A 16754-nucleotide genomic window follows, 5' to 3' on the forward strand; every position below is an offset into this window, starting at 1 on the left:
ATATATATATATATATATATATATATTTTTACGTCTTGGCCTATTGCGCCGGTAGGGTTCTTCCCGGTGGATCCTGATGGTCGGTCCAAGGCTTCTTCCCGGTGGGGCCTGATGGTCGGCCCAGCCCGTTCTGGCGCAGGCGAGTGTTTATAGTGGCACCATCTTGCATTGGCTCATGCTGCCCTCCCGGAGCTCATCTTTAATCCTAGAATCTAGAGTCCGGGTTGATAGGTGGTCTTCTGGACAGCATGTGGGTAGTTTTAAGCCACTCGGCGGCGGCTGAAAAATCCTAGCTTGGTGGCACTGGTCGGGGATTGAACTCGCGTCCTCCTGAATGCAGGGCCGTCTCGCTATCCATTCAGCCACCGCCTCCCGTTTTATATATATATATATATATATATATATATATATATATATATATATATATATATATATATATAAATATATATATATATACTGTATACAGTACCCTCGCGAGTTTCGCGCTTACTTTGTTCCCGAGACATAGCGCGAAACTCGCGGATCGCGAAACTCGAACATTAAAAACAATGTAAAACAGCTTATACGTTCCGACCCGCGAGTGAAATCGACTATATTTTAAATATTACTCCTTTATCTCGAAATACATACGTTAAAATTGATGTTTTTCTTGCAGTTAATGGGCAAAGTGTTCTTGCAAAGACAAAGAATAATGGGGAGAGATACACTTTATTGAAAAAATGAAAACGAGAAAAGAAATGACAATAAACATTCCCTGCCCTCTTGTCGCCAGTCACTCGATCACTCCTGGTCGGCTAGTACGAAGCCTTCAAAGTCGTCACCCAAATTCTCTGGGGCTACTTCATTGTCCACAAGCAGATCATTATCCTCTCCATCATCATGTTCAGCAACAACAGCAGGTGGCATATCTTCTCGCTTGTCACGGTTACGTAAGTAGCGTGTGATCAAGGCTTGTTGAAGGTTGTTGACTCGGGTTTCGTACATCAGTTTGTATTCATTTAATCCCTTTTGAATTGTGTGGATGCATGTCTCACGTCGGTCCGAATTTGAATCAAATTTGTAAATGGCCTCCTTCAATTTTTCTGTTATTGCAAATATTTCTGTTAACTGCTGAACTGTTGGCTCATCTTTCTTCTCTTTTTCTTCCTCCTCCTCATCATCAGCCTCCTCATCATCAATCATGTCTTCTGCACTACGTTCAGCGACTCCTCCATCAATGAGAACTTCCATATCAGCAACACTGACATTCTCATACCCCGTGATGGGTAACGTTTTAGCCACCTGAAGCAACGTGTCCATAGCGGCCGCTACGCGCTGCCTGTCACCGCCGCTCATTTCTGTCTTCACCCACGGGAGAACCTTCCTCCATCCATGCTTCACCGTTGCAATATTGACAAAGTGCCAGCATTCTACCATTAAGTCCACTGCTTTCTTGATATTAAAATTACAAAAGAAAGTCTGTGCAGTCATAATCTGCTTGGGTCTGCCTGGCGGCGCTGCTTGGAATGTTGTATCAGGTGTGTGCTGCACTGTCTGTGAGTGGTGTGGGGCCCCAACCTCTGCAGTGGTCAGTGGCATGGCTGACTGAAATACATGAAAAATAAACTCTGATGGGTCAACCTAAACAACAAGAAGTGTTAAAAAAAAAAAAACGTACGATGTCATAGGTTGTAATGAAGGGGGCATGAGTAGCGTTGCCAGACGTACGCACAAACATACATACCTCTGCTTGTGGATGAACACCTGTCTGGCCGTATGGCTCATCACTCACGTGCACATCATCCACCTGCAGCTGTCTCTGTAAAATTGTGATATCAATAATGTCAATGATAATGTTTATAATGATAATTATGATCATTGTGTTAGCCATCACAAGGAAACGTTTCAAGGACGCTGCATGTGTAGCCTGCGCGTCTCTCTCTCTCTCTCTCTCTCTCTGTGTGTGTGTGTGTGTGTGTGTGTGTGTGTTCAGAGCAACGTTAAGTTGTAGGCTACATGTGCAATTCTCTCTCTCTCTCTCTCTCTCTCTCTCTCTCTCTCTCTCTCTCTCTCTCTCTCTCTCTCTCTCTGAGCAATTAAAGCACCCAAGAGTCCAAATCATATCATTCATTGTACAAACCTCTGCTGAAGGGTCGCCTGTCTGCTTGTCTGGCTCGTCAATCTCCTCCTCCACTTGCAGCTGTAGAGTAAAAACAATAATGATGTTGATAATATAATTTGTCAGGTTTGTAATAAACACTCTCTCTCTCTCTCTCTCTCTCTCTCTCTCTCTCTCTCTCTCTCTCTCTCTCTCTCTGAGCAAATTAAAGCACCCAGGAGTCCAAATCATCATTCATCGTACAAACCTCTGCTGAAGGGTCGCCTGTCTGCTGGTCTGGCTCGTCAATCTCCTCCTCCACTTGCAGAAGGATCTGTAGAGTAAAAACAATAATGATGTTGATAATAATATTTGTCAGGTTTGTAATAAACACTTGAATCCTCTCTCTCTCTCTCTCTCTCTCTCTCTCTCTCTCTCTCTCTCTCTCTCTCTCTCTCTCTCTCTCTCTCTCTCTCTCTCTCTCTCTGTCTCTGTGTGTGTGTGTGTGTGTGTTCAGAGCAACGTCAAGTTGTAGCCTCCATGTGCAATTCTCTCTCTCTCTCTCTCTCTCTCTCTCTCTCTCTCTCTCTCTCTCTCTCTCTCTCTCTCTCTCTCTCTCTCTCTCTCTCTCTGTGTGTGTGTGTGTGTGTGTGTGTGTGTGTGTGTGTGTGTTCAGAGCAACGTCAAGTTGTAGGCTACATGTGCAATTCTCTCTCTCTCTCTCTCTCTCTCTCTCTCTCTCTCTCTCTCTCTCTCTCTCTCTCTCTCTCTCTCTCTCTCTCTCTCAAATGTGTGCAGGTTCTACTTACATCATCAGTGTCCAGTGCTTCTTCAAGCTTCTTCCAAGTTCTCCTGTAGAATTCTAGCTTGACATTGGCGATTATTTCTTGATCCAAGGGCTGTATTATGGAGGTTGTGTTAGGGGGAAGGAACACGACCTCGCAGTTAGGATGACGGCCTCTCAGAAACGTTGGATGCCCGGGTGCGTTGTCCAGCAGAAGCATGAGCTTGAAGGCTAGATTGTTCCTCTCGCAGTATTCCTTTCCTTCGGGTATGAAGTGGTTATCGAACCAATCTAAGAAGGTAACAGTTGTCATGTACCCTTTCTTGTTGGAGACCCAGTGCACATTTAGATTTTTCATGTCCTTGTGACGATAAGGTCGAGGGCGAACAGCGGTGTAGAGAACAAGTGGCTTCAGTTTACAGTCACCAGTTGCATTGACCGTAAAGAGAACACTGAAACGCTGTTTACTTTCCTTGTGCCCTCTAGGTTCTTTTGTTTGGCGATTATGGTTGATCTTGGCTGCTGTTTCCAGTGAAAACCAGTTTCATCTGCATTGAATATTTGACGAAGATCGTAACCGCCGCCCTCGATCAGCTGTTTCAAGACATCAGTGAAGCTTTCCACCTCATGTGTAGGTGCGTCTGCTGCTTCACCCAGACATCGTGCCCTTTTGAGCGAGTGTCTTTTCTTAAACCTTGAGAACCAACCACTGCTAGCAGAAAGGTGGAGGATTATCAATGGTTAACTTACGTGCTACTGCCGCATATATTTCTCTTGCCTTCTCTCTTGCCTTAGCAGAAGATATGCAGACATTTCGATCATTTTTGTCTTCAATATATTTCTTCAGATAGTGTTCTGTTGTCACCATCAACTTGCTTGTAGGATGCGTGATGTGAGCAACTTCAATCACAGAGCTCCCCCGGGCATCTTTCAGGAAACGTTGTATTTCAATACGTTTTGCTCTTATTCCTCTTACAGTAGATTCACTAATGTTGAAAAAGTTCCCAACGGCAACAGGTCCCATTCCAGTATCAAGCTTTTTCAACACTTCCCCCTTTTCTTTCATGCTTAACAGTCTCTTCTTTTTACCTTGCCTCTCTGGCCTGCTTCCTTTTACCGAAATTGGTTTCTTTGAGCCACATGCTGCAGTGCCTCCTCTGTCCTCAGACATCACAGCAAACTCGCGGAGAAATATCAAGAGGCTAGTGGAAGAGGGCAAGGACACGTATGCACGTAGTCAACACCGCCAGCCAACTGAGGGAGTCGAGGCATCATGCGTGACGCCACACGTAAACGCGTTTGATACTTGTCGAAACAGCGCGAAACTCGGGAAAATAATGCGCTAAACTCGAGATGGTAAGAATTTAGGACTGAGCGCGAAACTCGCGGATCGCTAAACTCGAACACCGCGAAACTCGCGAGGGTACTGTATATATATATATATATATATATATATATATATATATATATATATATATATATATATATATATATATATATATATATTGTTGTGCTGGAAGCTTCCCCCGGCATCTATGGGCCTCTAGAAAGCTCCGGGAGGAGCGGGCAGGGGGGCGGGGAGCAAGGGCCTGCCCGCTCCCAGGGCCAGGCGCCAGGCAGGAAGTGTTGCCAACTCGCACATATTTTTGCTACATGTTCTTGTATGATCTAAAATATACTGTAACGTTCTAGACTGTACTGTTCTAGATATATATAGGAGAAGAGGGAGAGAGGAGACAGTCCCAGTCATAGTAAACTAGTGGTAAGTGAAGAGTCAGAGTGAAGTGTACTACTAAGGAAGAATATTAAACTACAGAAGCTGTGCAAAGTGTTTACATATCTCCCTCCTACGGAGTCTCCTGACAGCGACACGGAACCCAAGTAACACGTCCGGCATAACATTGGTGTCAGGAGTGTAGGCATTTGTTTTTTCGCCATGGAGACTCGTTCCCAAGCTGCCCAGAGGGAGGACATGTTGACTGAACTCTTGGAAGCTTTGAGACTACAGGGGGAGAAACAAGAAAGAGCACACCAAGAACTCAAAGAACAACAAGAAAGAACACAGCAACAACAAGAAGGAACACTCCAAGAACTCAAAGAACAACAAGAAAGAGCACAGCAACAACAAGAAGGAACACTCCAAGAACTCAAAGAACAGCTAGAAGATCGCTTCATGGGATTACAGCAACAGCTACAAGCAGTACAAGATGGAAGTGAGTCAGTACGAAGAGAAATGACTGATGTGACCACGAAGTTAGGACAACGCCTGATAGAAGTGGAGAAAGAACACACAAATCTTCAACAAGAGATGGAGGTGGTACGGGAGACGACACACAAAGAAATATTAGAAGTGCAGGGAAAGGTGAACCGTACTGAACAGGCAGTTTGTGACGTAAGTGACAGAGTGAAGGATCTTGAAGACTGCTTGGCTGGAAATGGATAGCCAGTGCCTGCAGGGGCTAGTTGTACCCAAGATGCTTCTCTTACGCAAGTCCGGGGTAGTTTGAGCCTTGTTTCGCTTGAGTTTATCTCCGCAAGAAGTTTCGCCAGCCCCATGAGTCTGCTGGTTTCGCCTGTTAGAAAGAAGCCTCAGGAGTTTGATGGCAAGGTCTCCTGGGAGGCTCACCGCGCTCAGTTTGAGCTGTTGGCAGCCCGGAACGGATGGGATGACCAAGAGTGCGCGATACAGCTGGCCACTAGCCTCAAAGGGGCGGCGCTGGAGGTCCTTGCTCAGCTCGACAATGCGACAAAGGGCAGCTACAGCGGGCTGGTGCAGGCGCTGGAGCAACGATATGGGACCAAGCACCAGAACGAGCTCTTCAGGGTTAGGTTCAAAACCCGCAACAGGAGGCGCGGCGAGTCTCTTCAGGAACTCGCTCAGGACCTTGAGAGCATGACGCACAAGGCATACCCAGGTGCCACCCCTGACCTGCTGACGGTTTTGCTGCGTGATCAATTCATCGATGCCCTGGACAGCCCTCAGCTGAAGATACAAGTGAACAAAGCTAAGCCAACATCAATGCAGGAAGCTCTGGCACGTGCCATGGAGTTTAAGTCCTCTGTTAGCTCTAGCTTGTTAAGCTTCAGGGACGACTCGACTTCTGGCTTTAGAGCACGAAAGGGCGCTGTCAGCGACACAGACAGGTTCAAGAAACGTGCTGGTACTGCGAGAAGGTTGGGCACAAGGAGAACGAATGCTATAAGAGGAAGAAGGAATATGAAGGTGGCGCTAAGAAGAAGCCCAGGGAAGGACCCAAGTGCTGGACCTGTGGAAAGGGGCACTGGAAGAATGAGTGTCGGAAAATGTGCCCCAACGAGGGACCACCACTCCAGGAAACTAAGAAGGACTGGTTCACGGGGCAACGACCAGTCTGTCCTGTACATGCCCCGAAGATATCAGAGTGCACGAGAACCACCATGACAAGCTGCCAAGTGGAGGGCAAGGTTGACGGTGTGCTGTGGCCTGTGGTCGTCGACACAGGCTCGGACCGCACATTGGTTCGGCCTGACGTGATTAGTCATCATCGGCTTCCTAAGACGCCGCATCGACTGTGCGGAGTCACAGGACACTACGCAGAGCTCAGAGGCCCAGTGGACGTGAAGTTTGAGCTCAGAGGAAAGGAAGAGTTCCTCTCTGTCTACGTGGCTGACATGGACGACCCCTGCATGGATTATCTTGTCTCCACAGGTGCGAGCTGGACTTCCGCGCTAAGCAGCTGACTGTAGGAGGAAGGAGGGTGCCACTGACGACTGTGAACAAGGAAGACCTGCCAGTGACGGTTAAGCGCACCACCATTATTCCTCCGAGGTCGGAGATGCTGTTACCCTGTCAAATTACGGGTGCCCCCGGCTAGCCTGTGTGTGTGGTAGAGTGGAAGTCGATGCCCAGTAGAAAATGGGGTGATTGTAGGCAGTACTTTGGTAGACCCTGCTGCAGCGGAATTGCCTGTCGTTGTGGCCAATGTCTCCTTCAGCCCAAAGAAAATAGAACAAGGGACCATGGTGGGGTTGTGCCAAGAGATCGACCAGAACCGAGAACCTGTGTCTGCAGGAGAACCTGACGAAGCCCCAAGAGGAGCTGCCTGACTACCTGCGCGACCTGTTTGACAGGAGCTCCAAGTGTCTAGAGGGGCCCCAAGTGGAACAGCTCAGGAGCTTCTCGTGAGGAATGCAGATGTGTTTTCCACAGGAGACCTGGACTTGGGGTGTACGGACCTAGTAGAGCACCACATCGACACAGGTAGCCACCGCCCAGTGAAGCAAGCTCCTCGAAGGATGGCACCAGCCGTCGCAAGGAGATGGATGAGGTAATGGATGATCTCCGGCAACAGGGGCTAATCAGGCGGTCCAGCAGCCCGTGGGCGTCTGCTGTAGTGCTCGTCAGGAAAGGACGGTTCCCTCAGGTGCTGAGTGGACTACCAAGTCCTCAACGATCTCACCATCAAGGTTTCATAGCCACTCCCACGGACTGACAACACGCTCGACGCTTTGGTGGGCTCCAAGTGGTTTTCAACACTGGATATGAAGTCTGGGTATCACCAAGTCAAAATGGCGGAGCAGGACAAAGAGAAAACAGCCTTCTCCTACGGGCAAGGCCTGTGACAGTTTAAGGTCATGCCCTTTGGCCTGTGCAACGTGCCGGCCACGTTCGAGCGGCTGATGGAGAGGGTGCTGGAGGGACTTCACTGGAAGACGTCACTCATCTACCTCGACGACGTGATTGTCTTTGGCCAGACCTTCGAGCAGGAGATGGAAAGGCTATCAGAGGTTTTCGCCCGGTTTAGAGCTGTACACCTTAAGCTTAGCCTGAAGAAATGCTGCCTATTCCAAAGGGGAGGTCCAATACTTGGGACACATCGTGAGCGAGGCTGGAGTACGCACTGATCCTGAGAAGGTGGCTGCGGTAAGGGATTGGCCGACACCCACCAACGTGAAGGAGCTGCGGAGCTTCCTCGGGTTGTGCTCATACTACCGCAGGTTTGTAAAAGGCTTCGCTACGATTGCTGCACCACTGCACCTCCTGACGAAGAAGGGGCGCAAGTTTGAGTGGACAGCGGAAACTCAGGTTGCCTTTGAGAAGCTCAAGGAGGCCCTCATCAGCTCGCCCGTACTCACCTACCCAGACCCCTCTAAGCCTTTTATACTGGATTGTGATGCCAGTGATGAGGGGATTGGTGGTGTTGTCCCAGGCATGTGCCGACATGGAACGGGTTGTGGCCTACTTCAGCAAGCAGCTCACCCCAGCCGAGAAAAACTATTGCGTGACACGGAAAGAACTCCTGGCAGTAGTCAAGAGCCTTGACTTTTCCCATGCTTACCTGTACGGTGCAACTTTCACCATCCGCACGGATCACGCTGCATTGCGGTGGTTGAAGTCACTGAAAAACCCTGAGGGCCAGCTTGCTCGCTGGAGAGGTAAACTAGAGCAGCATCACTACACTATTGTGCACCGATCTGGGCTAACACACGGTAACGCGGATAGCAGGCCGGCGCCCTTGCCTACCTGAGTGTCAACATTGCCTCCAGAGGGAAAGCGTCCAGAATATGTGCCGCCGAACGACAGTGGAACAGACAGCGGAGGTGCCATGGGAAGACTTGGGAAAACTGCAGCAGGAGGACCGAGATCTGAGACCAATTATGGAGTGGCTGAGTCAGTCGTCAACGCGACCTGGGTGGGAAGTAATCTCGAGAGAAAGCCCTACCACCAAGAATTACTGGACTCAGTGGGACACTCTTCGGATGGACAACAGGGTGTTGCAGCGACGCTGGGTCTCTCATGATGGTCTTGACCACTACTGGTCCACGGTGCTACCTGTGAAGTCCCGGGAAGGCGTCCTGAAAGAAATGCACGACAGCATCACCAGCGGACACCTTGGGGTAAAGAAGACACTCAGTCGCCTGCGCCAAAGGTTCTACTGGGTTGGCATGAGGAAGGACTTGGAAGAATGGTGTTGCGTGTGAGGTGTGCTGTGCAAAGAAGGGCCCCAAGAAGCGTCACCGTGCCCCATTGCAACTATACCAGGTTGGAGCCCCCATGGAACGGGTGACAGTGGATATAGCAGGACCCTTGCCTCTGACGACGAACGGAAATAGGTACATCTGCGTCACAATGGATTACTTCACCAAGTGGCCGGAAGCCTACGCCATCCCTGACCAGGAAGCCACTATCATCGCTAAGGTATTGGTGGAGGAGTTCTTCTGTCACTTCGGTGTGCCTAATGAGCTCCATTCCGACCAGGGAAGGAATTTTGAGTCAACAGTCCTTGCTGAGTGCTGCAAGCTTCTGGGTATCAAGAAGACCTGGACCACCTCTCTGCACCCACAGTCAGATGGAATGGTGGAGAGGTTTAATTGGACGTTGGGCCAGGAGTTGGCCAAGCAGTGCAACAATGATCAGTCTTCATGGGATCAAAAGCTGCCTGCTCCTCATGGCCTTCAGGTCTGCCGCCCATGAGACTACGGGGTATTCGCCGGCAAAGCTGATGTTTGGACGTGAGCTGCGATTGCCGGTGGACCTACTGACAGGAAGGCCTCCTGGGGAAGGCCTACTAAGGGACGCCTCCAGTTTTGCCCGTCAGCTTGAGGAACGGCTGGAAGAGGTGCACCATCAAGTCTGTGGTTCCTTGAAGTTCTCCGAGGAGGCCATGAAGCGCGGTTACAATATGAGGGCAAGCCACGTTGACTTCAAGCAAGGAGACCAAGTCTGGCTTTACAACCCGCAGAGGAAAAAACGACAGCCTCCGAAGTTACAAAGCCCCTGGGAAGGCCCTATTACTGTGCTAGAACGCCTCTCCGACGTAACTTACCGAATCCGGAGAACGGAAAGGACCAAGCCGAAAGTTGTCCACGTCAACCGGCTATGGAGGTACCACGGTCCGGGAAACTACACCTGGGACAACTACAGACACCCAGCAGCCGACGAAAACGAAAGGGACGTCCAGGACCGAAAGGAGGTCGGCGACGACATAGGTCTTCTGGACCTTTCAGCCGGGGGAGATAACCTCCCAGCTTCAGCAGATATTCCAGGGACACCCCAAGAAGCGGGCGACAACGAGGCGCACCAGGAGACAGACGCGCAGGAGGCGGAGAACAGAAGACAGAGACAACGCAGGCGTCCACGGCGATACGACGATTATTATGTTTTTGATTAATTTTCTTATGTTTGTATATAGTTAAGTGTGTGATCGGGACGATCACAATTAAGAGGGGATAGTGTTGTGCTGGAAGCTTCCCAGCATCTATGGGCCTCTAGAAGGCTCCGGGAGGAGCAAGCAGGGGTGGGGAGCAAAGGCCGTCCGCGCCCGCAGGGCTAACAGCCAGGCGCCAGGCAGGAAGTGTTGCCAACTTGCACATATTTTTGCTACATGTTCTTGTATGATCTAAAATATATGCTGTAACGTTCTAGACTGTACTGTTCTAGATATATATAGGAGAAGAGGTGAGAGGCCAGTCCCAGTCATGGTAAGCTAGTGGTAAGTGAAGAATCAAAGTGAAGTGTACTACTAAGGAAGAATATTAAACTACAGAAGCTTTTTTTTTTTTTTTTTACGTTGATTGCCTATTGCGCCAGTAGGCATCTTCCCAGTGGGGCCTGATGGTCGGCCCAAGGCTTCTTCCGGTGGGGCTGATGGTCGGCCCAGCCGTTCTGGCGCAGGCAGTGTTTATGAAGTGGCGCCATCTTGCATTGGCTCATGCCTTTGGACTCGTTCTTGATTCGCTTGGACGGCTTCCTCTAGAGTCCGGGTTGATGGGTGGTCTTCAGGACAGCATGTGGGTAGTTTTAAGCCACTCGGCGGTGACTGAAAAATCCGAGTGGTAACGTGGGGATTCGAACCCGCGTCGTCCATCACGCGGTGAATGTGGGCCCAGTACGCTACCACCTACGCTGTGCGAAGTGTTTACATATCTCCCTCCCACGGAGTCTCCTGACGGCGACACGGATCCCAAGTAACACGTCCGGCATAACAATACTTTACTAAACCTACTTTTCCTTTCGGCCACACAATTCTTGATCCCTTCCAACCATAGAGAGGGAATGAAGGCTTCTTTTTCAGAAGACCTTCTCAGCAGAATTACATGACTCAAGGCTGGAGGCTGGCAAAGCCCTTAACCTCAGACGCCTCTCATTCCGATTGGAGTAAAAGACCTTGTGTCCTTCAATGCCTCAAAGCAATTTCTCCACCTATCCACTCGACACAATCTTCCAGACACCTATCCCCTAGTCTTTGACAACACTCAGTTGTCACCTTCTTCAACACTAAACATCCTCGGTCTATCCTTAACTCAAAATCTCAAGTGTAAACTCCACATCTCATCTCTTACTAAATTAGCTTCCTTGAGGTTGGGCGTTCTGTATCGTCTCCACCAATTTCTTCTCCCCGCACAGATTGCTATCCATATACAGGGTCTTGTCTTGCCCTCATTATGGAGTATGCATCTCACGTGTGGGGCTCCACTACACAGCTCTATTGGACAGAGTGGAGTCTAAGGCTTTCGTCTCATCAGCTCTCCTCCTCCTACTGATAGTCTTCTACCTCTTAAATTCCTCCCATGATGTTGCCTCTCTTTCTATCTTCTATCGTTATTTTCACTGACTGCTCTTCTGAACTTGCTAACTGCATGCCTCCTCCCCTTCACAGGCCCGCATTTACTGCGACTTTCTTCTCTAGCTCATCCTAGCCTGTCCAAATCACCTTACCTTTGAGTTAACCCGCATCTTCACTTTTTATCCTCCTCTAAGTAAACTCTGGAACAATCTTCCTTCATCTTTATTTGCTCCTGCCTACGACTTGAATTCTTTCAAGAGGAAGGTGTCAGGACACCTCTCCTCCCGAAATTGACCCCTCTTTCGGCCACCTCTTTTGATTCTTTTTTTTGGGAGAAGCGAGTAGCGGGCTTTTTTTTATTATGGTTTTCTTTTTTGTGTGCCCTTGAGATGTCTCCTTTGTTGTAAAAATAAAATAAAATAAATAATCAGTCACACCATGCCACACTTTCAGACATCACAATAGCACATCCTTCCTTACTCCTGCCTCTTTGCTTCTCAATATCCTGGTCCATACAACACCCCTGACAGCACCTCCCACGTACCCTCTCTACCATCACTTTCCCACACCAGTTCCTCGAATATGTGTTTCACTCACTCCCCAACACATCCACTTCTACCATTTACAAAATTTTCAGTCATCACTCTCCTCTTTTTCCTCACCACCTAAACCATTCACATTCTTGAGTTTAATCACGCTTGTTCTCATTTCCATCAGCCAATGATGAGAGGTAGCTCACAAGATACCAGAGCCTTCAAACTAATGCTAATTATGAACTTTACATTTCTGCTCGAAATCATTGCTTCAAATCTATTCTCCGACTAACCAAAAATTCTTTCATTAATGAAAATGTCAAAACCTTGCTTTCTCTAACTCTTCCGAGCTTCTGGCATCTAGCCAAAAACATCTCCTCCAACTTCACTTCTTCATCTTTCCCTCCACTCCTCAGTCCTGACAGCAACACTGCCGTCTCATCTATCTCTAAGGCTGAACTAACTTCTCTCAAACTTTCTAAAACTCCTCTGGACGATTCTGGGCATATTCCTCCCTACTCATCCCCCTCTGACTCCTTTTTTTTATGCCTGTTATAAAGATTCTTCAAAAATTGTATTTCTATGCCTCTCTGGCCTCAATCCTCAGAAGCTTATGGACCTGATGGAGTGCCTCCCTATTGTCCTTAAAGAAATTGTGCCTCCGTGCTGTCACCCTGCCTGGTCAAACTCTTTCGCCTCTGCCTGTCATCTACCTTTCCTTCTTGCTGGAGGTAACTGCGCTTCATACAGCCTGTACCTAAGAGAAGGGTGACCGCTCAATCCCTCAAACTACCGTCCTATTGCTTTACTTTCTTGTCTATCTAAAGCTTTTGAATCAATCCTTAACCGGAAGATTCAAAAGCACCTTCCCCACTTCTGACCTTCTATCTGATCCTTGGAGTTATGGAGTTTCCCACCGCAAAGGGCGTTCCTCACTGGTCATCTCTAGCCTTCTTAACGACTCTTGGTCACATCCTCTCTTAGCCGTTTCGGTGAAACTTTTGCTATTGCCGCTGGACATATCAAAGCTTTTTGATAGGGTCTGGCACTAATCTTGCTTTCTAAACTACCCTCCCTACGGTTTCTATCCTTCTCTCTGTACCTTTATCTCAGTTTCCTTTCTGACCGATTTCTATCTTCTGCGTGGTAATGAACGGTCACTGTTCTTCCCTAAATCTGTGCTATTAACAGTGGTGTCCCACGAGTTCTGTCCTATCTCCCACTCTTTTCTGTTGTTCATTGATGATCTTCTTTCCAAAACGAACTGTCCTAATCATTCCTACGCCGATGATTCCTCTGCATTATTCAACTTCTTTTTAATAGAGACCACCCTTCAGGGAACTTAACGACTCAAGGCTGGAGGCTGCAGAACCTTAGCCTCCAGACCTTACTATTATTTCGATTGGGGCAAGAAGAACCTGGGTGTCCTTCAACGCCTCAAAAAGCACAGTTTCTCCACCCTATCCACTCGTACACATCTTCAAACAACTAATCCCCTATTCTTTGACAACACCCAGCTATCACCTTCCTCAACACTAAACATCCTCGGTCTATCCTTAACTCAAAATCTCAACTGGAAACTTCACTCTGACTCTTCACTTACCACTAGCTTACTATGACTGGGACTGGACTCCTCTCGCCCTCTTCTCCTATATATATCCAGAACAGTACAGTCTAGAATGTTACAGTATATTTTAGATCATACAAGAACATGTAGCAAAAGTATGTGCGAGTTGGCAACACTTCCCGCCTGGCGCCTGGCCGCGCCCCGCGGGGCGCGGACGAGGCTTTGCTCCCCGCCCCCCTGCTCGCTTTTCCCGGAGCCTTCTAGTCTAAGTTCTAGAGCCCCATGGACGCCGGGGGAAGCTTCCAGCACAACACTATCCCCCCCTCTTAATTGTGATCGTCCCGATCACACACTTAACTATATACAAACATAAGAGAATTAATCAAAAACATAATAATCGTCGTATCGCTGTGGACGCCTGCGTTGTCTCTGTCTTCTGCTCGGTGTCTCCTGCGCGTCTATCTCCTGGTGCGCCTCGTCGTCGTCCGCTTCTTGGGGTGTCCCTGGAACATCTGCTGAAGCCGGGAGGTTATCTCCCTCGGCTGAAAGGTCCAGAAAGCCTATGTCGTCGTCGACCTCCTCTCGGTCCTGGACGTCCCTTGCGTTTTCGTCGGCTGCTGGTTGTCTGTAGTTGTTCCATGTGTAGTTTCCCGGACCGTGGTACCTCCATAGGCGGTTGACGTGGACAACTTCCGGCTTGGTCCTTTCCGTTCTCCGGATTCGGTAAGTCACGTCGGAGAGGCGTTCTGGCACAGTATAAGGGCCTTCCCAGGGGCTCTGTAACTTCGGAGACTGTTCTTTCTTCCTCTGCGGGTTGGAAAGCCAGACTTGGTCTCCTTCCTTGAAGTCAACGTGGCTTGCCCTTATATTGTAACCGCGCTTCATGGCCTTCCCGGAGAACTTCAAGGCACCACGGACTTGATGGTGCACCTCCTCCAGCCGTTCCTCTAGTTGACGGGCAAAACTGGAGGCGTCCCTTGGAAGGCTTTCCCCAGGAGGCCTTCCTGTCAGTAGGTCCACCGGCAATCGCAGCTCACGTCCAAACATCAGCTTTGCCGGTGAATACCCCGTAGTCTCGTGGGCGGCAGACCTGTAGGCCATGAGAAGCGCAGGCAGCTTCTGATCCCATGAAGACTGATCATTGTTGCACTGCTTGGCCAACTCCTGGCCCAACGTCCAATTAAATCTCTCCACCATTCCATCTGACTGTGGGTGCAGAGGGGTGGTCCGGGTCTTCTTGATACCCAGGAGCTTGCAGCACTCAGCAAGGACTGTTGACTCAAAATTCCTTCCCTGGTCGGAATGGAGCTCGTTAGGCACACCGAAGCGACAGAAGAACTCCTCCACCAAAACCTTGGCGATGGTAGTGGCTTCCTGGTCAGGGATGGCGTAGGCTTCCGGCCACTTGGTGAAGTAATCCATTGTGACGCAGATGTACCTATTTCCGTTCGTCGTCAGAGGCAAGGGTCCTGCTATATCCACTGCCACCCGTTCCATGGGGGCTCCAACCTGGTATAGTTACAATGGGGCACGGTGACGCTTCTTGGGGCCCTTCTTTGCACAGCACACCTCACACGCGTGTCACCATTCTTCCACGTCCTTCCTCATGCCAACCCAGTAGAACCTTTGGCGCAGGCGACTCAGTGTCTTCTTTACCCCAAGGTGTCCGCTGGTGATGCTGACGTGCATTTCTTTCAAGACGCCTTCCCGGGACTTCATAGGTAGCACCGTGGACCAGTAGTGGTCAAGACCATCATGAGAGACCCAGCGTCGCTGCAACACCCCGTCGTCTATCCGAAGAGTGTCCCACTGAGTCCAGTAATTCTTGGTGGTAGGGCTTTCTCTCGAGATTACTTCCCACCCAGGTCGCGTTGACGACTGACTCAGCCACTCCATAATTGGTCTCAGATCTCAGTCCTCCCGCTGCAGTTTTCCCAAGTCTTCCCATGGCACCTCCGCTGTCTGTTCCACTGTAGTGCGGCGGCACATATTCTGGACGCTTTCCCTCTGGAGGCAATGTTGACACTCAGGTAGGCAGGGGCGCCGGCTCAAGCTGTCCGCGTTACCGTGTATTAGCCCAGATCGGTGCACATTAGTGTAGTGATGCTGCTCTAGTTTACCTATCCAGCGAACAAGCTGGCCCTCAGGGTTTTTCAGTGACTTCAACCACCGCAATGCAGCGTGATCCGTTCGGATGGTGAAAGTTACACCGTACAGGTAAGCATGGAAAAAGTCAAGGCTCTTGACTACTGCCAGGAGTTCTTTCCGGGTCACGCAATAGTTTTTCTCGGCTGGGGTGAGCTTCTTGCTGAAGTAGGCCACAACCCGTTCCATGTCGGCACATGCCTGGGACAGCACTCCACCAATCCCCTCATCACTGGCATCACAATCTAGTATAAAAGGCTTAGAGGGGTCTGGGTAGGTGAGTACGGGCGAGCTGATGAGGGCCTCCTTGAGCTTCTCAAAGGCAACCTGAGTTTCCGCTGTCCACTCAAACTTGCGCCCCTTCTTCGTCAGGAGGTGCAGTGGTGCAGCAATCGTAGCGAAGCCTTTCACAAACCTGCGATAGTATGAGTACAATTCGAGGAAGCTCCGCAGCTCCTTCACGTTGGTGGGTGTCGGCCAGTCCCTTACCACAGCCACCTTCTCAGGATCAGTGCGTACTCCAGCCTCGCTCACGATGTGTCCCAAGTATTGGAGCTCCCTTTGGAATAGGCAGCATTTCTTCGGGCTGAGCTTAAGGTGTGCAGCTCTAAACCGGGCGAAAACCTCTGATAGCCTTTCCATCTCCTGCTCGAAGGTCTGGCCAAAGACAATCACGTCGTCGAGGTAGATGAGTGCCGTCTTCCAGTGAAGTCCCTCCAGCACCCTCTCCATCAGCCGCTCGAACGTGGCCGGCGCGTTGCAGAGGCCAGAGGGCATAACCTTAAACTGCCACAGGCCTTGACCGTAGGAGAAGGCTGTTTTCTCTTTGTCCTGCTCCGACATTTTGACTTGGTGATACCCAGACTTCATATCCAGTGTTGAAAACCACTCGGAGCCCACCAAAGCGTCGAGCGTGTCGTCGATTAGTGGGAGTGGGTATGAATCCTTGATGGTGAGATCGTTGAGGGCTCGATAGTCCACGCAGCACCTGAGGGAACCGTCCTTTTTCCTGACGAGCACTACAGCAGACGCCCACGGGCTGCTGGACCGCTCAATTAACCCCTGTTGCCGGAGATCATCCATTACCTCATCCATCTCCTTG

The 16754-nt window shown here is 49.7% G+C and overlaps 1 protein-coding gene across 2 annotated transcripts; it reads right to left on the bottom strand.

Annotated features, from left to right (window-relative positions):
- Positions 1-694: 694 nt before the first annotated feature.
- Positions 695-3241, bottom strand: LOC127002860 (uncharacterized). 2 transcript variants are annotated; one of them, XM_050869091.1, is made up of 5 exons: positions 2887-3241; positions 2346-2411; positions 2120-2179; positions 1724-1798; positions 695-1584 (listed from the first exon to the last, which is right to left on the bottom strand). In XM_050869091.1, the coding sequence occupies exons 1-5, from the start codon at positions 3217-3219 to the stop codon at positions 781-783; spliced, it is 1338 nt and encodes a 445-aa protein (XP_050725048.1). In that variant the 5' UTR covers positions 3220-3241; the 3' UTR covers positions 695-780. The 2 variants fall into 2 exon arrangements, with proteins under 2 accessions (XP_050725048.1, XP_050725049.1); XM_050869092.1 differs by lacking the exon at positions 2120-2179.
- Positions 3242-16754: the final 13513 nt, after the last annotated feature.

The sequence above is a fragment of the Eriocheir sinensis genome, chromosome 24 (assembly GCF_024679095.1).
Source record: "Eriocheir sinensis breed Jianghai 21 chromosome 24, ASM2467909v1, whole genome shotgun sequence".
Lineage (NCBI taxonomy): Eukaryota > Metazoa > Arthropoda > Malacostraca > Decapoda > Varunidae > Eriocheir > Eriocheir sinensis.

Coding starts and splice junctions, on each gene's coding strand:
- LOC127002860 (XM_050869091.1), bottom strand. CDS start 3,219: ATGAAAAATCTAAATGTGCACTGGGTCTCCAACAAGAAAGGGTACATG. Junction 2,412..2,886: donor AAGCACTGGACACTGATGAT/GTAAGTAGAACC, acceptor TTTACTCTACAG/ATCCTTCTGCAAGTGGAGGA. Junction 2,180..2,345: donor CAGGCGACCCTTCAGCAGAG/GTTTGTACGATG, acceptor TTTACTCTACAG/CTGCAAGTGGAGGAGGAGAT.